The sequence below is a fragment of the Oreochromis niloticus genome, linkage group LG7, assembly GCF_001858045.2.
Source record: "Oreochromis niloticus isolate F11D_XX linkage group LG7, O_niloticus_UMD_NMBU, whole genome shotgun sequence".
Lineage (NCBI taxonomy): Eukaryota > Metazoa > Chordata > Actinopteri > Cichliformes > Cichlidae > Oreochromis > Oreochromis niloticus.
Genome location: NC_031972.2, coordinates 20,571,050 through 20,588,859, shown reverse-complemented (window position 1 = coordinate 20,588,859; position 17,810 = coordinate 20,571,050). Strand labels below are relative to the sequence as shown.

The 17,810-nt window shown below is 41.5% G+C and overlaps 2 protein-coding genes across 2 annotated transcripts in view; both read right to left on the bottom strand.

Annotated features, from left to right (window-relative positions):
* Positions 1-1,461: 1,461 nt before the first annotated feature.
* prdm12a (PR domain containing 12a) lies at positions 1,462-5,298 on the bottom strand. Its single transcript, XM_003445234.5, has 5 exons — positions 4,805-5,298; positions 3,180-3,370; positions 2,906-3,061; positions 2,576-2,690; positions 1,462-2,446 (listed from the first exon to the last, which is right to left on the bottom strand). The coding sequence occupies exons 1-5, from the start codon at positions 5,028-5,030 to the stop codon at positions 1,998-2,000; spliced, it is 1,137 nt and encodes a 378-aa protein (XP_003445282.1). The 5' UTR covers positions 5,031-5,298; the 3' UTR covers positions 1,462-1,997.
* Positions 5,299-9,475: 4,177 nt separating this feature from the next.
* The window catches only part of fubp3 (far upstream element (FUSE) binding protein 3), a 30,026-nt gene continuing 21,691 nt past the window's right edge, over positions 9,476-17,810 (bottom strand). The window contains exons 13-19 of the mRNA XM_005470359.3: positions 13,130-13,290; positions 12,769-12,842; positions 12,582-12,658; positions 12,227-12,283; positions 11,993-12,043; positions 11,752-11,876; positions 9,476-11,320 (exon numbers count right to left, since the gene is read on the bottom strand). Of these exons, the coding sequence (XP_005470416.1) occupies positions 11,312-11,320; positions 11,752-11,876; positions 11,993-12,043; positions 12,227-12,283; positions 12,582-12,658; positions 12,769-12,842; positions 13,130-13,290 (554 nt within the window). The 3' untranslated portion in view covers positions 9,476-11,311. The remainder of the gene's footprint in view (positions 11,321-11,751; positions 11,877-11,992; positions 12,044-12,226; positions 12,284-12,581; positions 12,659-12,768; positions 12,843-13,129; positions 13,291-17,810) is intronic.

The following is a 17,810-nucleotide window of genomic DNA, read 5'->3' as shown; positions in this document are numbered from 1 at the left end:
AAAGAGTTGTGCAGGATGTTTAATTTTGTATTTCTTGGTGTGTTTCCAGTAAAGTAGTGATTTCCAGTATCCCCCCCCCCCCAAAAAAAAGAAAAGAAGAAAGACGATTGCTCGTACAAAGTGAGGCTGCAATCAGTTTTCAGAAAAGTGACTTTTATTTATCGAGCTAAAAAGTGTCACTGACATAAAAATTGTCTTTTTCTGGAGAGATCTGGCCAAGAGCCTGGCAGAAAATGCAACAAATATAAAATAACAGTTCTATAAAAATATCTGAAGTGGCCAAAAAGCACTGGACTGGTTATAATAGAGAGCACAGAGGAGTTACAGTAACAGAGAATCATATAACCCCTTCGTAGATCCTCTTTGCTACAGTCTATTTACCAATATGAGCAAAGATATACGGTGGCCCTGAAGTGCAAACCACAAAAACAAATCACATAAAAAACACACGTAGAAACATCCGCAACGACTTTTTTGTGAAACCATCTCTTCTCTCCAGTGTCTCTGGCGCCATCCTGTGGAAGAGACTGCTGTTTCAGGCTGTAGGACTTGTTGGGGATCAGTCACAAAGCAGAGCGTGCAGCATTATAAAAATATCTCCAAGGTTTATGAAAACACCATGGCAACACGGGAAATATGCACTGATCATAAAAACACACCAACTACTTGTTAATAGAATTACACCAAATATGTTAAAGTATCCATGCCGCTCAGTACTTTAATACTGTACACTGCATATTAACTTGTTATGGTTAAAATTCAGCACTTCATCTTCTGGTAACTGACCATGATGAGGCAAATGATCAATAGTGGGTCAACGACACTCTTAAGGGACAACTTCCACTGGGGATTAACACCAGGGGCTCTCCACCATTTGGTTTTAGAACTGAAGAAGCTTCTTGGCTGAGAGGTGAAAGGTCTTCAAGAAACTGAAAAAGCTCCAGTCGCTTTCTTTCCAAGCTCCTTAGATGTCCATCTAACTACTTATAATAATTGTTATGATGCAGAGATTATTACGAGTCCAGGCCGAAAATGATGAGCCAATGAGCTAAAGAAGTATCTACGTTTTTGAACATTATGTTTCATCCCTTTTTGCCTCCGTTTATATGTATTTTTAAAAAATCCACATGGGCAACAAACACACCGAAACCCACAGACACAGACACAGCCAAAAAAGCTTAATCCTGGGTCACATGCGCTATTTCAGAAGAACAACGTCACTGATTTAATTCACTAAATTCTTCTCCTGCATGCTGATGAGAGGATTCAAACCAATATCATTTATTCTATGTTTCTATTTTATATGTGGACTTTTCTTTAAATATTTGGATCTGTTGTGGAAAGTAAAGAAAGAATCTAACTGTCCAGGGAAACATGATGCTTTTAGATATGATTATAAAACTTGGGCATGTGGTTAATGTTGAACTAATGCAAGAAAATAACTGAAACAGCAACGCATGCAATATCATATCATTTATTTAGAATAGAAGAAAGCACAAATGTATTTACATTCACATGTACAGTAGCATACAATTCCATTTTTATATAATTACCTAACTCTCCAAAGTACCGTCTGTACAACGTTAAAGTGACTATTTTAGTTTACAGTGTGGAACAATGCAGCGGAAACCATGTACATCCCTTAGTTTCACATGACTGTACACATCTGTGATGGTACTTTACACCTGAGCTGGTGAGGATTTGATGCAAACATATCAATTAGATTTAAGGATTACGCACAGAATCACTGATAACAAATGATATGAAAACGAAATATGGGTCGACTTGTCTTTTCTCTCTTTCTCTCATCTTCCAAAACACAAAAATTAAAGCATGATTTCTGACAAAAAGAAACACGCAAAAACAAATTAGGCGAGAAATGCTTTCACTGTCACCTCGACTTGTGTTTTCCATTCACTGAGCACCCTTTGCTCTGATCGGCTCTAATCTAAAGTGCAACGTCGTCCTGCGTGACAGTCCTTCCAGTGTTTCCGTCATCATAGCACCATGGTTGGGATGTGGTGCACCAGAGGCATCTGGTGGGGCACGGCTGTCATTTGTGGGGGAGGAGGGGACACCTGGGAGGGCGCATCGGCTCCGGCAGCCACTGGTTTGTGCCGTGCGCTCTTCTGGTGCGCCCTGAGGCCCGCCAGCTGGGAGTACGCGCTCTGGCACACGTGGCACTTGTAGGGCCGCTCGCCGGTGTGCAGGCGCACGTGGTTGCGCAGAGTGGACGACTGGCTGAAGCGCCGGTTGCAGAAGCGACAGACGAAGGGCTTGTCCAGAGTGTGGATGCGCATGTGCGAGCGCAGGTTGCTGCGGGAGTTGAAGCCGCGGTGGCAGATGACGCAGCGCATCCGACCCGTGGAGGAAGAGGAGGTGGCGGAGGAGGAGGAGGAGGAGGAGGGGGAGCACGAGGAAGGGCCGTCACAAGAGTGGGAGTCATCTGGGGAGAAAAAAGAGCAGGAGATGTTTGAAAACCTTTTCAGCGCGAGTTTCACGTGGTTACCGTGTTTTGTTTTGTTTTTTAAGTAGCTCCTTTTTCATTCACAGTGAAATAAAACCTGCTTCTTACCATTTCTGCCTTTCTTCTGGTGTTCTTCTTCAGTTCCGGGAACTCCAGGGATTCCCAGGAACGTGTTCTGGGTGTTTCCATACCAGACAAGCAGCTCTTGGTCTGGCGGGATGGTCTGAGAGGGGAAAAGCGAGATAAAAAATATCAGTTAGACATCGTGAAATTTCGATTTGTTGCTCTGTGAATGATGCAAATGACAAAGAAAGAAATCACGGGTTAAGTTCTTATTCTAGCCAGCAGGTGGCACCTGCATTTTACACGCTTAGATGTCTTTTAATGCCATGGGCATGTTACAGCTGCTATCTGGACTGAACCTAAGTGCGTCCTCACCTCCACGGCCTTGTAGAAGATGCTGCTGCCGATCTGCACCACTTCCAGGTTTTGCTCCTGCTCATTCCGGGCACACTTGATGTAAGTCATCCAGCTGCGCTGATCCTCCTGACTGGCGTCGATGAAATAACGCACTGTGCCGTCTTCGTTGAACACCTGAGCGCACAAGGCAATGAAAAAAAGTGGGAGAAATTTATAAAGAGTCCGACTGAGGAATTTGGATAACACAGGCCTCATCAGGCTGCGGGATGAACAAATGAAGTTAGAAGCTCACCTCCCACATGAGATTGTTGTTCTTGAATAGGTCCACGTGTTCAGGGGACAGGAGCCTCCCTGTGAAGGGGCCCATCTCGGTGCCGGCTTTGATCCAGGTCTTGGAGAAGATGCCCAGACCCTCACCGGGGATCGAGCTCTGGGCGATGATCACCTCACTGGGCAGCACCAGGCTGGACAGCTTCTGCACCTCTACGAATATAAAGAGGAAGATACGTGAGAATGTTTGTTTGTTTGTTTGTTTGTTTTGTTTTGTTGTTGTTTTTTATAAGTAAGTTAAAATACGGAGAGCGGCTGGTCAGTTTAGATGATAACGCGTACTGTGAATCTTTGTGTCAGTTAAAGGGCATGGGAGCCAGATTACTGTGGTCGGGAGACGTTCAGCACCAAAGCTTTGCTGGAAAAAAGTCCTTAAAGCAGCAAATGAACTGGATCTTATTTTAGTCACGAAATATTAAGCTACACCTCATCCTCCGTTTAATTCGATTATCTGGCTGAATTGAAACTTTTTGTTGTGCAAAAGCCTCTCGGAAAGCATTTTCATCCGCAACAGAAAGGAGGGAGAAAAAAAAGAAAATCGTGCTTCTTTAATGTCAAAATCAAAGATTTTTTTTTTTATTACTTCGGGCTGCCAAAAAAAAAAAAAAAAAAAAATCCCGTCCGAATAGGGGTTAAATGGTCCTCTATTGCGCAGGGTCCAACAATTTGTCATGCTTCAGATGTGATATTCATTAAAGTTTACTGGAAAAGAAACGGCTAATTCCAAATTCATTATCCTTTTAAGAACTTTGTAGCAATAAATTTGCACTGAAAGAAATGCGGACTTGTTAAAAGCCTCAGGAATTTCTGCAACAAAAAAATGGAAAGGCGATTAGATGGTTGACATGCAATGAATAGCATTAGATTTAGCCTTCACGGTGCATTATGTGAGGAACAGCAAATCTTTTAAGGAGAGAGAAAGAGAAAGGCTCCGGAGCCCCATAGCTGCCAAGAGAGGAAAAGAGACTGTCCGGAGATTGATGAATGCAGGATAAAAAAAGGAAAAAAAGAAAAAGAAAAACCCGGGGACATCTTAAAGAAAGGAAACCTTTCACTCCGCGAGGTTTAAGTGGAAACTTTCCCAGGTCAAGCACAAAGTTAACCAAATGAATTTAATGCTCGCGTCTTTCAGTTACACGCCTAACAAGCCTCCAGCGCGAGGTCTCGGAGCTGGGGAAGGGTTAACGCGTTAAATGGGTCGAAATAAAAGCAGGAAAAAAAATTGGGAGAAAATGTGGAAAGCAGCGAGGAGTCAGGGAAAGTTTAGGACGTAGGCACTGTAGAAGGCCAGTAACAGGTCCGTGTTTATAGCGATGGAAATAAATGAGAATTTTGAGAGAGAAAAAATCTGTGGGGAAAAAAATGTAAAGTTTTATTGTCGGCTTTGATTAAACGAAGAAAGATGATTTGATCAAATGCTTCCAAAAATGTGTCCTACAGCCATAAAGCGCAATTCAAGGGGACCTTTTACGCACAACCTGGTGTAACGAAAACAAACCAAAATCTGCATTAAAAAAAGCACAAACCCGCACTGCAGTGTGGTTAAACATTTTAATAAAATAGTAAAGCATCAGCAGCTCAGCCTACCTCCAGCGAAGGACTGAGCCAAGACTTCGGCGGTAAAGGCGGTCTTGGGGCTGCTGCCGGTGCTGCCCTGCCGCTCCTCCGCCAGGTGTTCGCCCAGCACGTTCCTCCACCTGCCGTACAGGAAACTGTGCAGGATGTCCGATGTGATCACGTCCGACAGCGAGCGACTGGGACACTTAAATCCAGATTTTAGAGCCAAAGCGTCGGCGGGTAGCACGGAGCCCATGTTGTAAGACGAGTAAAAAAAAACACACAAAGAGCGAGGAAGGAAAAAAACAACCCAGAAATGATGATAAGTGAAGCTGCAGTGAGCGGAGGAGAAGAAGGAGAAGTGGACACACAGGGAGCTGCTCTTCAGTCCGCCCCTCTCTCTGCTCCAAACTGTGCGCAGTAAAGCTGCCCTGCCTTGGTTGTGGGGGTCTCTTTATATAAGTGGCTAGTGTGACCCCTGTCTAATTACTTATTAATGACACACCCCTCACCGCGTGGACCTGCCTGCTGCACGGCAACAAACCAGCAGAGACATTAAAACAAACGGAGACAGAGGAGGGGAGAGTGAGGGGAGGCAGGGAGGGTGGGTGAGCGGAGGGGCAAACTTTACTTTGGTAATTATCCGCACATAAAGCTGCATATTAAATTAACACACATGCGCAAAGCCATTGTAGTCATGCATGTGAGATCGAAAAAGGCACACAAATAAAAAAAAAACGCTTTGAATGCACACCTGTGCTGCCGGGGAAGGGGAGGGGGCTGCTTCCGTGGATTTGTTGGGACTTTATTAATGATGTATGTTTGATAAATAAGAATAAAGAAGGAGAAGGTGGTGTTAAAATGATGATGAAGAAGAAGGAGAAGTTTCCTTCATGCGCACAGAAGTGGGTCATTGAGTCTGGGAGTTGCTCGCCCATTTTTTTCTCATGCATTTCGTATTCATGTGGTGGTAATATTAATTTTTTTGTGAAGAGTTAGCGCGGGAATAACAAGAATGGAAACAAGCTCAACTTTAGGGTTTTTCTTTCTTTCTTTTTTTTTTTTACAGCTTTGTTCGCATGCAAAAGAAATGCAAAGCTGCTTTGACGTGGTTCACTTTTTCAAGCCCTTGTTGAGGTAAGCGGTTTAATATTCATGGATGTTCGGATCCCCCTCCACCCCCACTCCGTATTGTGGCGACGTTTAGATGAGTATATATGGGCCCTTTTCTTCTCCATATAGTCGCAGTCCTCTGTGTTTTTTCCTCTCCTGCCTATTTTTCGGGCTTGATGGACTGGGGCTAAATGGGCAGTTTTTCCTTCTTTTCCAGCAGAGAGGACATCTTTATTCCATCCCTGGCTCACAGGTTTCCTATTCAGCTCCCCTCCAAGTAATGTCAGGGCCCTGAAAAGTGCTGCAAATCAATCTTTCATGGTGTTTTGAGGGCAATTTGACATCCATGCACTCCTCTTTTCAGTCCAACAACTACAAGGGGATTGTCCGAAAAAAAGAAAAAAAGAAAAAAAGTGGGCAACGTTGAGCTCTCTCTCTCTGGACGAATATGGACTATGGCGATGTAATGGCACAGAAGATATGGCAAGTAAATACAATAGCGGAGAGTTTTGTTGAGCTGCAGAGATAGTGAAAAGGCAAGGTGAGTGACAGGGCACGAAAAAAGATTACCGTGTACAGCTGCTTTTTATGAGCGGGCCCCTCCCACGTTTGTCTCCTTTTTCCCAGATGAAATTTCTCTGCTCTTTCAATGGGATTCTTTCTCATCTAGATTGATTTACATTTATAGCATTCATCGCACAAATCCGAGGTAAATGGCGGGGACAGGGGGGTGGGCCGCTTCTTTATTAAAGAGGAATTAAATGAATTGAATTGGGGTAACGCATGGATTTGATTTGCTTATTTATGCATTAACCTGTGGCATTATGCGGAGCTGGTAAAGCCGCGGGCATGTCAGCAATGGCAAATCATCCCGCTTAGCCGTTCCATTGTAAAACAATTTAAGCCATTATTCTGTCCATTTATAGCTTATCAATTTAATGTGGATGATTGACAATTATTGCACAAAGAATGTGGTAATTGATGGATTTCAAAGAGCTGCTGGGAAACCTATCAAAGGCGAGCGTTTGTTTGTGGGTAAATAGCGGAATTTTACGCGAATCTGAGGGGGGTGAGAATGGAGAGATACACCCCGAAGAAAAACAGGAGAAAACATGGCTTTACATATTAAAATGTCAGAGAATAAATTGAAAATTACTGAATATTAAAAGAGACTTAAGAATTTGCTTGGAATTTTTTTTTTTTTCCGTTATTGTTGCTCGTTAGAAATAAGAACTACAAATAAGAACTTTCCCTTCCTGCAGGAAGGGAAAGTAAATCACTGACACTTTACCCAAACATCCGCATGAATTTAACTGAGGCCTGCTGCAGGGACACACGCACACACACACAGCTGCTGTCCAACCAGTAGGGAGAAAGGAGCGCAGAGCCTCCCGCGGGATCCTCCGCAGTGTCATTAAAAACAGATTAAGGTAGCTGCCACAGTGCGCCGGATCCTGGAGGCCGGCTCATCTGCTGCAAAGGTGAGAGAGGTGCAGCCCCCACCCCACCCCACCCCACCCACACCCCTAAGAGCCTCTCTTTTTCTTCACCCCTCTCTCCTTCCGTTGCGGGACAGGGCACCTGCTGGATGTGGAGGTGTTGTTGTGTTGTGTGTGCGCGCGTGCAGGCTACCTTTACTTACAGAGCATGGAAACTCATTTAAACATGGTTTGGCTCGTCCTGCCCAGCACTGGCTGCGATGTGAAACTGCGAAATTATATCCATCTTCTTTTTCGATCAGTCAGCAGAAACTGCAGTAATAATTAAAATGTCACGACTTGATTTATCCCCTTAAATCTCGCGCTATTTGACACTTCTAAAGAGAAAATGAACCCAAATTTAGTAGCAGCTGCAAAACTGCTAACCTGTGGATAAAAGTCCCACAAATCCAATTTCTCTCATCAGTTTAGAGTGCGATTTGAAAATAAACAAATACTGACAATTGTACTTTTACCTTTTAAAAATGAGTCGGAGACAATTAAATTGATTTTCTAAAATATTTTCAAATGAAACTGCACCAAATTACATGCAGATGTAATAAAAACAAGTCGTAGAGTCAGCTGAGTCGAAGTTGGCCTTTCTAATCAGTAATGCGCTTTTATAACAAACAAGACCTGGACACAGAGCAGGGGGAAGAGGATAAAACAACCACTGCTGCCATTTCCACCCCTCTAACACAGTTAAAAATATCTAATAATTCTGAAATGCGAAGGCTTTTCCCATGCGGAGTAGACTATAATTACCTTATATTAAAAATGTTATTCTGGAAGGATATTCCCAATTATTTCTACGTTGCCATTTTACCTCAAATATTGCTAAAAGACAACTGAATTATAGTGAAAATGTTCAGTTATGATTGGGAAGAAAAAAAAAAATCTAGGAATTTAAGAGTGATTCGGGCTCAGGTGATGTAAGATAAATGCAGAATGATGCATCTAATTATTTTAGACACTCTACAGACTGCTTATGAAATTATAGATCATTTAGCTTGTAAACAGCAAAGTCTGGTGGAACAATAGAGGCCTCAAAATGAAGTCAAGGTCCCTAGAACTACATTTATTTGGCACAATATTTGCAGAACCTGCATAAAGTCATTAAAATAATTTGAGGAATATTTTACTTGCACATAAATACATCAATCCAAAAAAATGTGGTTTACTTTAAAAGCCTCTGCTCTTCTCATTTTTCGGACTGAAAGCAGTGGCTTTTAAAAAGGAGGCCACAGTACTATTGTACAAGCAGGATCATTTTTAAATCATCGTTTCAATACTCTGGCACCTGCCCCTGTGCAACAGACCGGCATATTCAGCATAAATTCCCCATCATACTGTCAGTTTGGATAAGCAGGAAAATGCTGCGGTGTGTCTACAGATAATGAAGTGCCCCTCTCACTCTGCTTAAAAAGGAAAAATTATTAGATGGCCACAAAGGACCCAGCAGGTCCAAAACGTCCACAGGGATGGCATGTTAAAGACGAAGAGGATCAAAATCAAGGGCTGGATTTGGAAACAGCTGCACGGCATCAAAGCAGGGGCCGCTACGGGGCCACGCAGGATCCACTGTGGCAAGAGCCTCCCTGCTGAGGGCAAAGATGTGCAGTGACAAAGCTGGAAAGAGCTGCAGGAGAGGAGGAGGGGCGGGACAGGACAGTGGAATGAGCTGATGCTGGCTTTAAGCATTTAACTTGCGAGAAGGATGAGGATGGAAAAAGTGCAAGAATTGTTTCAAGTGCAATGACAAATGGATGTAGAGAAAATGTGGCCAAGTAGTGCAGCATTTGGAGCAACAAAAAAAAGAAAAGAAAATAGAGATAAAAGGCCAACTTCAGATTTCCTGACAGGCCCTGAAGGTGAAGTCTGTTATAGTAAAAGTCCAACTGAAGTCCTCATCCGCAAACTAAAGCAGTGGCTTATTTTAATAATAAAGCAAAAATCAGTTTCAATTTAAAGTCATGCAACAGACTCCTAAACCCGCAGGTATTTTTTTGTCTGTGGACATAACGCAGTGGAAGTATTACAGCATGCAGCAGCTCGGCAGTGCAGAAAAGTTACCATTATGAACGTGTAATAGCATAAATCACCCACAAGAGAGGCTTGCGGAAAATTTATTTGAATTTGAGAACTGGCAATGGACTATAGAAAATAGATATTCTGCTTATAAAACATGAAAACATACATTTGGCCTATATATCCTCTATGTATCATCTGTTAGTATATATACACACACAAACACAATAGAGCTCTCAGAAAGTTTCAGATGTGAAATTTAACACTTTAGTATCAGAATACAACCAAAGACATCCAAATGATTACAATAGTCAAACAGAAAAAAGAAAAGAAAAAAAATTCAGCTCAACAGTACACAATAAAGGTAGTCCGGATGTTTTCAATACATGGTTAACTGTACACAAGAGGAGGAAAAAGAACCAAACAAAATAAACACCATAATTAGACATTTTGAATTTATATCCCTTTTCATTAAGAAATTACGTTAATAACCAGAATCACTTGCTATATTGACGCATCATTTATATTAGATCACACAAGAAAATTAAAAAAAAAAAAAAAAAAAAAATTAAAAAGGTATTAGCATTGGACTGAGTCCAACGCCCCGCTGAGTCCACAGCAAGGGTTCAGAGGGGGCGCCGGCGAACTGGGAGGTACCAAATAAGACAGTTTTTGATCATAATACTTAAAACATAAAAATACTACATTAATTATTACACAGGTACGAATTACAGGGGCTTAGCAGTCTTGAATAGTTCAGGTACAGAACACACACCCAGGAGAGGAGAGAGAAATAAAGTAAAAACAAAATCCACCACGTCTTGTTTTGCTTCATAACAAGATGCAACATCAAATTTCAAATCGCACATTCACAATCTGAACATTTTCAGTATGAAAACAGAACAGAAAAAGAGGGACAATTTTCCTGCAACTCTGATCACAGGAAAAAAAAAAAAAGTATTTATATATCTATATATATGAAACAGATGTTTAAATTAAACAGTCAAATATATGAGCATATATATACATAGTTGTACAAGGTAGCAAAGTCAAAAAAGCTATTTGCAACATCCCCCTAAATCAGATCAGTGTAATAAATTATCCATGACATTTGCATTTGGAAAAAAAAAATCATCTTAAAACTACAAGTTAAAAAGTCTGTCAAAATATTAGAGAACCCATCTTTGTTTCAAAAGTGAAATAAGATATTGCACCTTTCTTTAAACCAGAGTACAATAAAAATGACAATGAAATAGCATAACAATGCACAACAGGAATTAAATTAGAACTATTGCCACTGGCTGACATTAACCCACTTTAAACCTTGTAACCTTAAAAAAAAAAAAAAAAATCCTGTAACAAAAACATCACAGTTTCATTTTATTGAATTATGTAAAAGGAGAGAAAAAAACATTAAACACACGTTTTAAACATCTTACGACATGTGACAACAAAACACTGTATTCAAGACTGCTAAGCACACAATCATGGTTTCATTTCGACAGAGCTAGAAAAAAATAGATCATATTGCCTTTTGAAATGTTACAACTCTTGGGTTCATTTTGGCGCGCAAACTGAGCAAAGACAGGAAAATATAGAAAAAAAAATAAAAAAATGACAGAACAGCTCTCTCAAGTCCAAAAAAACAAAGGGATCCCATATACTGTCTATCCAAAATAACAGTGTACATAAGCATTTAGTAACAAATAAATGTTCCTGATTTTAGAAATATTACTTTATTATATAAGTCACTCTACAGCTAGTGTTTCTCACTAAGAAAAAAAAAAAGTCTTCAAGGCGCTGGAAATCTAGACCCCCCACCCCCACCCCCCAGTTTAAAAAAAAAAAAAAGAAGAAGAAGAAGAAGAAGGGTTGTTTTCATCCTCAGTGATTCAAGTCTTTAACCTGGGCGCCTTCTCTAATGATCCTGTAAAGTAAAGACATGACAGCGTTTAGCACATCTGACATTTGTCAGGCACTTCCATTAAAACGCGCGACTCCTGACAGCACTGCAAAAACGCTGCATCGTCACAGTGCAGCAGCATACTGCCAGCTAACTTTTTTTATATTTATTTATCTATCTATCTAAAATACATTTTTTTAACAAACGTAATTTTATTTATCAAGAAAAAAAAATCCCAACCAAAAAAAACAAACACAAACAGTACATTATTTTTTGCTACACCTGGCTAAAGTAAAATATCACTACTATGATTAAATTTAAACCACAATCAGCAGCAATACAAAAAAAATTCCCCTCAACATTAATATTTACTCCAGGAGTGCCAAATAAACTGAATGCATGCCGTATGAGACAGGCTGATCCTTCAATATCTGTACATTTGAGTCCGACCTCACCTGAAGACCCGGGGCTTGCGTCTGAGCGCCCTGGCTGAAGAAGGCCATCGGCTGTCTGTAGACGTCAACCCAGGTGCTGTAGTCAGGATTGGAGGTCTGCTGAGATCCAGGACTAGCCGCCTGGCCTGAACAGAAGGAGGGGAAAAACAAATTAGGTGAAGAAGAAACAAATGCAGGAATTGAGCATATGTTTAAATCCGTGTCTAACGCACTCCCAAAATAACACAGTAAAACTACATACCCCATCCTTTGTTGTATTCAGGAACAGTACTCTGGGCCTGGGTTTGCTGACCTATAACGAGCAGAATTTTTATTTTCTACTCTACTGAATTTCTCTTCTTTTTAAAAAAAATAAAATCAGGCTTGTGTGAAAAAACAAAGATCAATGTGCACAGATGAGATTTAACTTCAGTCTTGAAAGAGTGAAACAAAGAGCTACAGGATAAATGTTCTTTTGTTCCTGAGTGACACTTGCCTAACTTTTTGTAATACTGTTCCCAGTCCATCTGGCCCGTCTGGGATCCATTGTGACCTGAAACCAGACAAAGATAACGCCGCCAGAGTTACTGAGACTGGATTTTACTTTTCTGCTTTTCCATCTGCAATTCTGCTTTCTGATGATTTCCACCGACAGCAAATGTAAAACACGTCGGTGCAAGAAACACGCGGATAACCGCCGGGAAAGCTGCCAAAGACTGAGAACAGAGCTAGTCGTGCTCTGCTGCCGAGCTTTTGGTCACCGTTTTCATATTTATAGCCAATAAAACAACTTAAGGTACATCACAGTATTCGTCTAGATAAAGCAGCACATTTTTGGTGCAATTACTCACCATTATCCTGTTGTCCTTGGGGTTGCCATATCTGAAAAGTTGTCCCCCATCCTCCAGTCATGAACGTCTGAGGCCCACTTCAAACAGGAGAATGCAATCATGAGTTTAAACGGCATCTGCTGAACATCTATATTCACATAGGAATGCATTAAAATGTGCTGTGAGGAGGAGAGAAATGGACCCTTACTGTTGCGGGGGAGTGGTTGGTCCTTGGTTGTAGGGATTCATACCGAAGGTGCTGTTCCCCCCGATTCCTGGGCCCTGGACAAGAGAGAGGAGAGGAGGCGAGTGAGAGACCACACTTGTGTTTAAAAGGAGCCAACAGGCAAGGTCAGAGGGCAGGGCCGAGCGCTGATGCACTCCATTAAGTCCATTTGATGGATTCTTCATGTTTAACCTCTGGTGACATCCTGCTGGCCACCAGGACCAGAGCAGCCTAGCTCAACCGAGAAGCTCCCCGCTTTGACATGTGCGCTCATGAATATCAGACCAGACAATGGACATTTTGGGGAGGGAGTATTGTGGGGGGCTGGAGCTAGACCACCTACCCCAATTCTCTCATTGATCAGCTGGCGGGCCTTTTCCATCTGCTGAGGGGTGCCTCGGATGGAGAAGATGCGCACGTTGGGGTCGGTGTTGGGCGGCGGGTTTCTCTGCAGCTCCACGTGGGCACGAGACTGCTCTTTGATGTTCTTGATGGTTTCTCCACCTGAAAAAACAAAACAAAAACATGCTCAATTTTCATATGCAGCTTGCACACATTTCTTCAAACAACATTAGCATTTAGCACTAACGCCAAACTTTCTTTTTCCTGCCCACACTCGTGGGCTGAGCTGGGTTTGGAAGACTCCAGATCTAATCTCCAAGTAATCTCCCCAAGATCTGAAGTGCTCAACTATCAGTACTGGTCAGAGTTTATCATAATAAAGGAGTGAAAAGCTTACAGCTAATTGGGATCAAGGTTATATGTTTAGCACAGTGGTTAACACATTCGCCTAACATGTTAAACATCCCTCGCTCTAGACCAAGAGGAGGAACAAATCCTTGGGAGGGTTATGTCAAGAAGAGCCTTCATCCTCCACTGTGACGACCCTTTGAGAATACAGGAGCAGCTGAAAGAAGCTCCAGACAAGGAAACCATTTTAGTACCGTCTCACGTTTATTAATTGTTGATCTCCTTATGAATGCACCCGACTAATATTTACAGGAGCTGTAATCCACTTTAGGCTTCACTACCACTGTTCTCTCCATGCTGCTGCTATCACTGATGTCCACAGCCCTTCCTAACGATTGGCTTTCATATACCGCTAGTTTCCAATTATCTGCATGACTGAATTTGTAAAAACCATAAATAACAGCTTCCCCTCTTCTTTCTATTTATGACTCCATCTATGCATCCTGCCATCTTTCTAAGGCCAAGAGTCTAAAAGCCGTTACACACCCAACTCACGGAATTCAGAATTTTCAGATTTAAACTTGTTGTGTAACCCACACACACACACACACACACACACACACACACACACACACACACACACACACACAGAACGCAGAGTGTGTTTTTGGAAAATTTTCCCTTAAAAAAAAAAAACTAAAGAAAAAAAGCAGTTAAGAACAAGATGAGACCAAGCGATGATGAGCTGGTCCTGTTGTTTCTGAACAAGAGGGTGAGGGTGGTTTGATCAGAGAGTTGGAGCTATATCACCACGGCTTTCGTACATGTGTCAGGATGTCAGTGTGTCTGGGGTACAGCTGTATTATTTTACCATCTCATTGTGTATTCAGTACCGGAGCACAATTTGATCTGCACACTTGTGGTCTAATGTAGTGATCTGATTGGCCAGATCGGTTTATTCAGATACGAAAAATCAGTGCGCACGGCTGCATGAAAAAACAAACGAAGGAGAGTCTGAAAAATATTTCTAACACATGAACTATTTGCACAGAATTTATGCAGCCGGTGTGTAAAGGTCATTACTTTAAATTAGACTTCTACCTGATAAGTGAAGGAAATGACATCTGTGTGTGACTTCATCAAAACTAAAGCAATGAGAGAAGAAAACAGTTGTCGCTCACTACGCTTTCTGGTCATTCAATATGAGACCGTCAAGTTTGTCTTACAGGGTCTGCACGAAGATCACAGTCATCGTAACCTCTCTTCTGAGGTCTGACTCGGTGCTTTGCTCCACAACACATGGAGCGAGCACTGGGCCAGCTTTCTCTTCTAACCAAATCTAAGAGTGCTACCTTAAGAAAAATCCGGCATGTGTCTCACCACTTATCTACCATTCTCTTGTAACATCCATGCAAATCAGGAAACAAAGGAAGACATCTCCTGCACGACAGCCCCTCCTCTGCATCGGATGCCAGCTTCCCGACATGTGGGGAGAGCAATTACACCAGCAGGGAGAAATGAAACATAGCTGGCAGGAGAAAAGGGGCCAAAATTGAAGCGTATCCTCCTTCTGGGATATCGTTTGTCTCTTTTACCTCCTTTCATTCTTGACTCGGTGTTGTCCTCTGTGATGAGAGGTGGAGGAGGGGGGGGTGGGTCTCCGAGGGTGCTTCCCGGGGGGACACCGGGGCTGTCCCAACATCAATTACATATTTGTTCACTTGTGGCTGACACTCTGATGACCCTGGCTGACCTCCGAATGAAAGCGCTCATCAAAAACCTCTCCTCCTCCGGTAGCCTTATTCCTTGCTGCCAAAAGACTGCACATGGGCCATTAACCCATTGTCAACCAAATTAAACTTCTGCCTTAATGAAGCCATTATGAGCTCTTCTAGTCAGACAGCAGAGAGCAATGAAGACCCCGACTATTCATTTCATGGACTGGGCTGTAGTGAGGACAGATAATACAGGCTTTATTAATGAGACTGGTTTAGCGAGGTGGAGAAAAGGAGGGGGAGACAAAAGTGCAACTGGTGACGGCATTCAGGGCGAAGCCAAGGGACTGGTTAGCTGCTGGTGGGGAAAATAAAACTTCCAGTGGCATTAAGGGAAAGTAGAATTAGCAGAACGGGCAACGATGTTTCTAATGTCATTGAATTCAGCTTTATATGAAATTACAGTGGGGCGTATAGCTGAAATAGTGGAATAAATAAAACTTTTAGAATAGAAATGTACATTCACTGAATCGCATGCAAGTATTTTCCCACTTTAAAAAAAAAATAAAATAAGGATGGGTATTGACTATTGACTGCAGAGACTGAAACCCCTAATAATAAACTAAATGCAGCTGAGGTAAAAATTTTATTTATTTACTTTTAAACAGTGAAAGTCTCTGCTCCACTGGGAGAGCAGGGGAAACGGACAAACCTGTAGCCCCATTCAAATACATTAATCTCCAAAGATAGACCGTCTTCTCCAGCCAACTTTAAATTTATTTATTTTTTAACAAAAATGTACAACCCCGCCCCTTTTCCATTAAAATAAATAAATAAAAAAAATCTTTTAACACCTTTTACAAAATAAGTCATCCGAAGACATAAGAACTGAGAAGTGGTCCAGTTTTTTTCCTAAGATTAGGAATCTACCAAAGAAAATAAACACTCAATTAGAAATCACATCTTAATTTAATATTTGCTAGGTTAGTTCAAAAACTTATACTAGAAGTAATAAAATAAATTTAAAAAAATTAAATAGAAGACAAAAACAAAGCAGATAAAAAAAAAATAAAAAAATGAGCCTTCGTGCTCTCAGCGGTTCGTCACTAATGACATTTAAAATTAAATAACGAAATAAATAAGTAACTAAATAAAAAAAAGGAGTTTGAGTGCGAACAATTCAGTATACAGTGTAAACTCAAAGACAAAAAAAATGCTTATACAAAATTTATTGTGATTTAAAAGAAAAATAATAGCTAAGCATTTTATTATTAAGTCTGAGATGTACTTATTGGTAGTTTATTTTTGTCTCTTTGACAAGAAGAGCTGAAAAAGTCCCAGGCCCCCCTTTTAAATATTTACTCACTCAGCTTAAATTAGCAAAACAACCCCATATCAAAATCACATCATTAAAAGCTTAAATCATTAAACAAACAAACAAACAAACAAACAAACAAACAAACAAACAAACAAACAAACAAACAAACAAACAAACAAACAAACAAACAAACAAACAAACAAACAAACAAACAAACGGTTGAAATTATGATGAACAACAAAAATTCCTGCACAAATGTTAATTTTAGCCAGTAACAAAGGTAGCAGCCCACTTTGGGTTTAGAAGTTTCAGGTTAAAACTTGTGCGGTGTAACTTTAGGATTAGGATTCAACTTTATTGTCATTACACATGTATAAATACAGGGTCACGAAGTACAGTATGCATCTAATCAGAAGTGCAAGAGCAGTAAGTGCAATAAGAGCAATTATATACAGGCAAGTTAAGCAAATATACAGATGTACTACGGGCAAATGTATGGATATACTGATATATACTTTGTCATGCTGGTTATGTGTTTTGCACTAACTTCACGGCTCTGGTAAAGTCTGAGTAGGTTGGTGGGTGGCTTGATTCGTCAAGCTCGGTGTGGCGGTGTGTATGAGGTCAGAACAGAGGGGCAATGAGCTGCATATGGTATCGTAAAGATATTAATCACTGCATCCTTTAAGGGATGCCTGACAGCACCCAGACCCACCGCCATCTCCACCATATTGGCCCACTTCATATGCTAATGCACAGAGAGGGGGACGCAACGCCCAGGTTTATTTGTTTCCCTCGCCCCACTACATGCACAAAAGCCACTTGACATTTCTATTGCCATGTTTTTATCTTAGGTAAAGAGGCCCCCTTTGACCCGCCCTTCCCCACACAGACACACACACACACACTAAGGCAGCATCCATCCTAGCATACAACACACACACACAGCTCCTTCCAATGCAATGGTCAATGACTTTTAAATAGCTGGCAATAGAGTGGGCATGAATAGCCAATAAGCTAATTCCTCCTATTCATTCCCTCGCTGCACTCTATTGGGCTGAAAGACCCTCATTAGATGCCAGGCAGCCTTCCACATGATTGAGGGCTGTTATTATGCACCTTTAACAATTAATGTCACATTACACGCATTATCCCCGTCATTAAGCCCTTAGTGAAGCCAATGAATGCCACTTGTGCTGTATACATGAGCCTTGGAGGGAGAATAGGAGGGTGGTCACTCACCCCCTCCTCTCCTCATCAGTCTCTCTCAGAGGCAGGACACCAAACGGCAGTTATTAAAA